Below are 8,650 nucleotides of genomic sequence, written 5' to 3'. Positions count from 1 at the left end.
CAATAAAAAAACTTCTTCTTTCTTATGTTATTTTCATCCTGTTGTTGCTTGGAACTACTAATTGGATTGCTTTTATTATAACTCACTAACCACTTTGCATATTTTTCTGTGCATATAAAAGAATTTTCTGCAATTGACAAGGAAAAAATTTAAAAACTAATTTAAGAGAAGCACTTAAACTTTTAACCCACTTTGTTTTACCTACTTACAGGAAAGAAGCCCGGGAGTAGAAAACAAACTAATAATACATAATTAGTTAGAAAATTATTAATTACTTTGTATAAACAATTTCTAAACTAATTTCTAAACAAAATGTAAAAAAATCATCACCCTTTTAAATACTTTATATTTCTATAAAACCCTGTTTTTTTGTATAGAAACATTTTTTAGAAAGCAGCAACCTTTACTTATTAACAAGCTCTTTAGAAGTAAAAAAAATCAAATGGGTGATAATAATAGATAATAATAGAGAGAAAAAACAGTGTAATCTTACTATATAGGATTAGATTAACTGTATAGGATTTTGATGTAATGGCTTGTTTTTAAATGAAAATGAACAGCGGATTAAATGTGTTAGAGCACTATCTTTTTAAACATTATCTTAAATATATTTACTAATTTAAAAATTTTAAACTTCGTTTTTTGTTTAACAATATTGTTAAAATCTCATTTAATGAAAATTATCTCAGGTTTACAATGTCAAATTTCTTTAAGAGTTTTAATTAACCGTAAAACTCTAAGTTGAGCCTAAATATATATTATTAAGCCTTATTTTATGGACTAACATTCTTTTAAAAATTCTTTTATATTTCAGAGTTCGTTTTATTGATATCATGTTAATACGTTTTTCTCAATAAAATTCCAGTTTTATTTCTGAGCGTTTTTTAAAAAAGAGAATAATATAGCAATTTAAACTTCTCCAATTGCGCTTTCAAGCTACACTTAAAGGTTTCTTTTTTTTTTATTTAAAGCGTGAAGGAAGTCTTAAAATTCGCAAAAAACTACGAGAAAAATTCTTCTGTTTTTTATTGAGTTGTTGAAAATACTTTAAATTTTTTGTAAAAGAAAATTTTAATGATCTCGAATTATCAGTCAACCAAACAGGAAAAAAAAAATCGACTTCAAAGAATGAAAAATGCAGGAAGGTTTTTTTTCTTTCTTTCTCGTTCAGGGAAACATACAACTAACATGATTGGAAATTTAAAGCTGTAATACTTAATTCTTCAACTATTTGACAAAGTGTTTTTTATGTTAAATGTTTGATTCTCTGCATGAACTGTTTTTCAAATTACCAAGTTTAGGTTATTTTCAAGTAATATCCAGTAACGCACTCCGATCTTTCTTATTAAAAACATTTTTTGGTGTCCAGTTCATTGAAGGACGCTATAAGCGCTGCTACGGGTCAAATGGCACTTAAATACTTTTATAAAAAAAAAGCTACATTTTTTAACGGGGAAAGTATTATTAATGACAAAAAGATTTTTTATACAGGGAATTTTTAATCATTTCCTGATTCTTAGACTAAAAAGCATTCATAAAATTTTCTCCTCTGAACTGTTACTAAGCACAGTATTTAACGTTTCGTCGTTTCACTTAAAATAATTGTTGCACCAGGTTTATTTTCATTCTTCTAAAGAGCTTTTCATTTTAAACATTCGCTGATGTGAACACCTCCTAAACGTCATAATTTAGAATTATTTAGAACCTTTTCAAGCCTTGCGCTGCAGACCTTGCATAAATCCTTTTATAAATATTTGTTTTCTAAATGCTGAGAAGATTGCCTTGTTAATCCGCACTTTAATAACGCAAATGATCGATTGTAAAGAGATCTTATAACTCCTAATTTGTAAAATGCATAGCGATGAAAGCATTCAATGTCTTCGAATAAAGGTTGTGTGTCCTTATAATTATCAGTTGGAGACTTTTTATTAAACCAAGAGTTGTTATACTTAATGAATAAAGGATTCATCATAAGAGATGGGCTGGTTGTTGCTCTTCTATCTGGTTTTTTATACCGAAAAGGTCCTTATGAAACCTGTGGAGGAAGGTGATAACGTTGGTTTGTTTTTAATAACAGTTCGTTTTAGTTAACTTTGTCTTTTATTCGCTAGTTGTTAAAAAGCTATGAAAAGATCTATTAATTTAAAACCTTTTTTAGATGTTAACTCAAAATTGCTGGCAAACATATTTTATCAAATTGACGAGAGTAAGTTTTAACATATGGCTTTTTCTTTTGCTTTCTATATTTACAGTTTAATGTTTATCGCTATTATACGGAAACTCGAATCCCAGTTCAATTCATTTAACCGTTTAGAAAGTCTTTATGCTTTTTTTTTGTTTGTTCCGAAGAAGAAAATTATAAAAAAAAGAAAAAGAAAGAAAAATATTTTTACGACGATTTTCTAACATTATTGTTTACGTAAGTTGCCTTTGAAAATTTTTCTTTGGCTTTTTGTTATTTTTACGATTGTTTAATTTTTGGAATTTTCAACTTTCTTTGATTTTTATTAGAATTTTTAAAAAGTGATCGAATGATAAAATTCTGTTTATTACAGTTGCTAAAGAGACGCATGTTATAGAAAAAGAGATTAGGAATTTAAAAGGAAAACATGCTGGTAATTTTTTAATAGATAATGATTTAAGTCGCTAGTTTAATCATTTGATTTATAGTTATTATAGTTATGTTACGTTTATAATAAATAATTCATTTAAAACGTGTTTTTTAGGTTCCATTAGGTTGAAATCTGAGTCAAATGAAAATAGAAGTGCATTTGACAAAATAATTTCGGTTAATAAAAGTAAGTGTTGCATTTTTGGGATGCTATTTTTTATTATTTATTTATTTATTTATTTTTTCACAGCATCCATCGTATTTGCTGAAAATGAATTTTGTTATCTCCGCTATGATACCTTTGTATCATAATGGAGATTTTGATACATCCATTATGAGCATTTTTCATCCGTAAAAAAAATTCTATAGTGCTTTTAATGAAAATGCTCTTTTGACAATTATTTCCATTCCTTAGAGGTTTTCAACCCTGACAAGCTTCTTATTGAAGGCGACATCCGTCTTGATGGGAATACATACTATACCGATAATTCCTTTAAACGAACTGCTATCAGAGATCGCAAATATCTATGGCACGAAAAAGTTATTCCTTATGTCATCGATAAAAGCAGCGGTGCGTTGTTTTTTTTTGCTTCATTTTGTGTTTTATCCAACGACAAAATCTGAGTTTTTTCGTATTCTGTTTTAGTTGAAGACGAAGCAAAAATAAAAGAGGCCATGAACGAAATTGCAAGCGTTTCATGTTTGACCTTTGTGCCATATAACGGACAAGATAACTGGATAAAGTTTGTCAAAAAAAAAGGGTAAAAAAAAAAAAAAAAATTGATTTAAAAATTTCTTCCGCTCCCTATTTTTTCAAACTTAATATTGCTTTTTGAATTACTATAATTATTATCACGGATGTAAATATTGGGGCTCAATTTATTTAGACCCTTAGTCATTCACCACACAAACACACATTTTGAGGAGAGAGGGCCTAACATATAATAAATTTAGGCGCCTCCACTTTTTAAGTATTGTGTATAATTTCACACCATTATGCTTGCCAATCTCTTCAGTGACCATCTCCTATTCCTTCCCCGCTACCTTCAGTAGATTTACACTCGTTTTGTTCTAATTATTATTTAATTATTGCTATAACTGTTATAACTACTATTTCTATTGTTCCTTATAAAAATTTGTTTATACAATTAAAAGTTGGTCGTCGCAAATTTTAACTTTAACTGATTTTTAGCTGCTGGTCAAATATTGGAAAATTATACTATCGTCCTGGATCTCAAGATATTAGCATCGGAATAGGTTGTACAGAAAAATCCGTGATAATGCACGAAATAATGCATTCTCTAGGTTTTCAACACGAGCACGTGAGAAGTGATAGAAATGATTACGTAGAAATAATGTGGGAAAACATTGACCCCGGTAATATGAATTTAATTTTTCTGAAAATATTTTTTTTGTTCAGTATAAAAATACAATGCGAAAATTTGCTTCATTTACATTCTAATAGCATTTAAAAATCTATTTTTATTTTTTTTAAAAATGTCATAACTCTAGGGATCGCCGGTTACATTATACGGCATACTAACTTTACGGTATACTTTACCGTATACTTGGTATACTAAGAGTTAGTATACAGATTAATATACCCGTTTACTTTTATTTGTGAAATATTTTTGGACTTTCTTGATAATCTGGTAATTATATTTTCTCAATGAATTAAATTACTGGACCATGTCTATTATTTGACTTATCATGATTAAAGTGTTTTTTTTTTAAATTCAATTTTTGTTTCTTAGATTTACTTAGTAAAAACTTTAATTTGTTAAGTTGTTATATTTTTATACCACGCTGTTTGTGCTGCTCTTCGCCGTTTTAAGATTTAAGATTGTTTATTCTATGGATTTTTCTGATCTGAAATAAGTTAATAATATAAGTAATCAAAAAAATCAATAAGTAAGAAGTTTAGTTTACGTTATACTTTACAGTATACTTTACTATACGGTAAACTGTACGCTAGACTTTTAGTATACCGTACACGAGCGATCCCTGCATAATTCACAATAACTTCTTTACATCTTTAAGATGAAATGTACAACTTTAACAAAGAAAGCGAGGATCAATCCGACAATCAAGAGATTGAATATGATTTTGATAGTTTACTTCATTACGGATCTTATGCTTTCTCAAAAAGTAAAGATCTTAAAACTATTGTTCGGTTAAAAAACCCAGAAATACCAGTTGGAGGTGGCAATCGACTTAGTGAAAAAGACATTATAGGATTGAACGTCTTGTACGACTGCAAATGTAAGTCTTATCTTTGTTTGCATGTACCACAAGTTAAAGTTTTTCAGGCAGCTAAAACGATCATAAGTCTTTTTAGCCGACTCAGCTAACATTGTTAGTGAATGGTCGTTATTTGGTCCATGCGATGATTCATGTACTAAATATCGTCAGCGATATTGTGTAAGCCAAGACAGATCCATATGTCCGTATGCCGACAACTTTGGCGTTGAAACTCAAGAAGAGAAATGCAGTGACGCACAATGTCATGGTGAGCATTTCTAATTTGTCATTTAAATATTCTTTTGACAAATTTACTTGAAGCTTTTGTTTTTTAATTTCTCCAGCTCCGATTAATGGTCACTGGGAACGCTGGAGTGATTGGTCAGAATGTAGTCAAAGTTGTGGGTCAGGCCGAATGACACGAACAAGAAAATGTGAAGATCCTGCTCCAAAAAATGGCGGTAAAAATTGCACTTCGGAAAGTTCTCAATCTGCTTCTTGTAATACGCATAAGTGTTTAGGTGAGTTTCTAGTCAAAGTCACTTCCTGAACGCATAAATAGATATAATTCAAATTACATGTATACGAACGTAATTTTTATTAAAGGCCCAAATGATTGTTCGTTTGAACTAAACTTGTGCGATTGGGTACCAAGCAACACTCCATTTAAATGGCAGCGTTTTACTGGCAAAACACCAAGCAGTAATACGGGACCATCTTTTGATCACTCAGAAGGAATGAATGGAAAAGGTACTTCTAGATACCAGTTTGAGTAAAACCCGGATTTTATCTCATCCTAGCTAAATATATATTTTCCTACATTATGACATTATTTGATCAATATATGACATCCTAAATATAATACTTCATATAAATATACAACTAAATATATAACTAAATATATAACTAAATATATAACTAAATATATAACTAAATATATAACTAAATATATAACTAAATATATAACTAAATATATAACTTCCTTCATATTTAACTGTGGCATCATTTGATCGAAGAACTTTTCTCTAGAAACTAAATAAAGAATTTGCTTTTGTTTAGAGGAAAGAAGCGGAAAGTTGTTTTGATGACATTTTTAATCATATTTTGATTTTAAACCTTTTTAAATCTTAGGCTATTACTTGTACACAGAAGCGTCAAATACAAATCCGAACGACGTTGCATTACTGACTAGTAAGAGCTTTCCTGCAACTGCTGGCAACTGCTTTTCGTTTTGGTATCACATGTATGGATCAGGAACTGGTAGTCTTCTAGTATTCCAACTCAAAAAAAACGGTCGTGAGAATGACAAAATTCCTCTAAAATTCCTTACAGGTGATCATGGCAATAATTGGCTACTCACAGAAGTGACAGTCAGGTCAAATACCGAGTATCAGGTTATCATCATTAGGTGTTTTAAACAAAAAATGATTAATGCTATTGCATTTCTAGTGCTAAAAGAAACTTCAATATCTTTCATAGATAATCATTCATGCAATCAGAGGAAGCAGTTTTTTGTCCGACATTGCTATTGATGACATCGCGATGAGTGAAAAAAAGGTGTGCGCTTCAGGTAAAAGTTTTATTGTAACTTATTATTTAAAAATTATTTTGAAGAGTTTTTTATAACGAGGTTTTCATTTTATTTTTAGTTATCATGACTTTTAAATAACTTTCATGTTTCTTCAAGTAAAAAAGTTCATTATTTTTTTTTTATATCAAAATTTCTTTTTTTTTAACGGAAGATTAGCACCTGTTGGAGATGATCACCTGATTGAAATGATCACTTGATTGACAAATAATTTTTTGTTTTTTGTTTTAGATGAATTTAAAAGTGTTGCAGGAGGTAAAAAAATTACTCTTTAAAGAAAAAATTTCAATACTTTTTTTTTTTTTACATTTTGTTCTTTTTTAAATAATTCTAAAAGTGTTTGAAAAACAACATTTTTTTTTAACACATTTTTTTAAAGCGAGAAAACTGGGCTGTTACAAGAGTTCAACGCAAGCCTTTACTTCATTTAAAAGCATGAGAAACATTATAGACTGGTACAACATCGAGATTGTAGTAGAAGCGTGTGCTAGCTTTTCAGAAAAACAAAACTCAACGGTAACACGCCCTCTTTGTTAATTTTAAATAAAATTCAAGTAAAGTAAGGTTTTTCAAAAGTAAAAAAAATCTTGTAAATTTAATGAGGCCTCTGAAATTTGTAAGCCACCTGAAGAACAAACGGGTTTTAATTGAAATTTAGAATCTACGACCTTGAATCTATATTTAATTTTTATCTAAAAAAAAAAACATTTAATAGCAATTCGTTAAAAAGTTGTCATTATTATGTTACTTTGTTACAATTTTTTTATAACTATTGTAATTATCGTATTACATCATACTGATTAACGCATACAAATTGCAGGATTGGTCGGGACATAATCTACAAACAATTTTTAAAGGGATAAAAAATCTTTACGTTTAGTATTTTGGAGTACAATTTTACGGCGAGTGCTGGTACAACCTAAAACATGATGACGCATTTAAAAATGATAACGTTTCCACCGACTGCTTTCAATATTTGGTAGGAAAAGAAACTTCGATTATGGTGTATGAACGATTATGAAAGAGTATGAAAGAATAAAGTATGAGGAGAAATTTTCAATGTAATATAATACATGTAAGATAAAAATAAATACAATTCAACTTTTCCCACGTTTTTCGCGTTTTATGTCATTTGTAAAGTTTGTAATAATTTTAAAAAAGTTTGGCATAGTTTAAAAAAGGAAGATAAATTTTATTTTCAGTAAAAAAAAAGGGGAGATTAAAAAAAAAAGAAAAAATAGAAATTGAATTTTGAGAACAAAAAAATACGGTCAGAGTGCAATTTAATTGCACGCTTTAAGGTTTACTTCTTGACAGGGATTTATTAGCAAAAAAAAAACAAAAACGAATTGAGTTCATATTTTAAAAAATGTATAAAAAATTGTACTTTACTTTGATAACTTTATTTTTGTCGGCCAAATCATAGTGTTTAAAATAAATTTTCAAAGTAAATACTCGTGGTTATAAAACTTGATTGAAATAATAAATTTATAAGGATAATTTTTAGTTAGAAAAATATTTTAAATCGCTACAAGTTTGAAAAACAATCTTAAAGAGTTCAAGGTGTGACCGGTATTTTTTTTGCGCAACTGGAGTAGTGCTTTTTTGATAATTGGGATTTTAAAAAATTAAATTTTTAAACTTTTTACTGATAGTGAATATATAACTCTTAATATAAGTTATAAAAAAAAAACAAAGTCATAATCATAGTTTAAACTTGGCAAATGACCAAAAGTATATTGGTTGCCATTTAAAATTTTCTTTGTCGCTAAGAAATTTCATTAAAGTTCTCAAAGTTTCAAAATCCTACTGCACATGATAATAACTTTGCTACATATAATAGCTTGCTGATGCTGGATCACCATGTTAATATGATTAATTATAAATTGTAAAATGTAAGTTAACAAGTGCCTTTTTCCTCGTAGTCCCTCACCTGGCTGGGTGTTTGGGGAAATTTAAGGATTGCACTGTGGTTAGACCATTTTTGAAAATATTACTTTGTTTTACCACGCATTTTTGTTCTCTTTGTTATCTATAGCATTTAAAGATTGAGTTAGAATTAAAAAAGAATGAGGCAACAATCGAACACTAATAATGGTAAACAAGTTTCTAATGTTCATGTCAACCCATGAAAAGCCGTTTTCCTGCTCATTTTATCCATTATCTTCGTGAAACAATAATGATAAGTGTCTATTAAAGATAATCGATTG

General features: G+C 28.8%; 1 protein-coding gene across 1 annotated transcript; it reads left to right on the top strand.

Moving 5' to 3' along the window:
- Window positions 1-1,632: 1,632 nt before the first annotated feature.
- Window positions 1,633-7,550, top strand: LOC145182720 (meprin A subunit beta-like). Its single transcript, XM_090084038.1, has 16 exons — window positions 1,633-2,047; window positions 2,159-2,206; window positions 2,556-2,615; window positions 2,727-2,798; window positions 3,027-3,182; window positions 3,258-3,372; window positions 3,804-3,988; window positions 4,652-4,873; window positions 4,950-5,120; window positions 5,197-5,373; window positions 5,459-5,602; window positions 5,984-6,246; window positions 6,332-6,422; window positions 6,672-6,695; window positions 6,820-6,956; window positions 7,321-7,550. The coding sequence occupies exons 1-16, from the start codon at window positions 1,978-1,980 to the stop codon at window positions 7,459-7,461; spliced, it is 2,076 nt and encodes a 691-aa protein (XP_089940164.1). The 5' UTR covers window positions 1,633-1,977; the 3' UTR covers window positions 7,462-7,550.
- Window positions 7,551-8,650: the final 1,100 nt, after the last annotated feature.

Source organism: Hydra viridissima, unplaced genomic scaffold (assembly GCF_058129835.1).
Source record: "Hydra viridissima isolate aposymbiotic clone 2 unplaced genomic scaffold, HvirCarnegie_v1 scaffold_4, whole genome shotgun sequence".
Lineage (NCBI taxonomy): Eukaryota > Metazoa > Cnidaria > Hydrozoa > Anthoathecata > Hydridae > Hydra > Hydra viridissima.
Note: the sequence above shows the minus strand (reverse complement) of the source record. Positions and strands in the feature narration are given on the sequence as shown.

What these genes read in the sequence shown, in the direction of transcription:
- LOC145182720 (XM_090084038.1), top strand. Translation starts at nt 1,978, where the DNA reads ATGGGCTGGTTGTTGCTCTTCTATCTGGTTTTTTATACCGAAAAGGTC. An exon ending in TATGAAACCTGTGGAGGAAG is followed by an intron (nt 2,048 to 2,158) that starts GTGATAACGTTG and finishes AACCTTTTTTAG; the next exon opens with ATGTTAACTCAAAATTGCTG. An exon ending in TTTAAAAGGAAAACATGCTG is followed by an intron (nt 2,616 to 2,726) that starts GTAATTTTTTAA and finishes CGTGTTTTTTAG; the next exon opens with GTTCCATTAGGTTGAAATCT.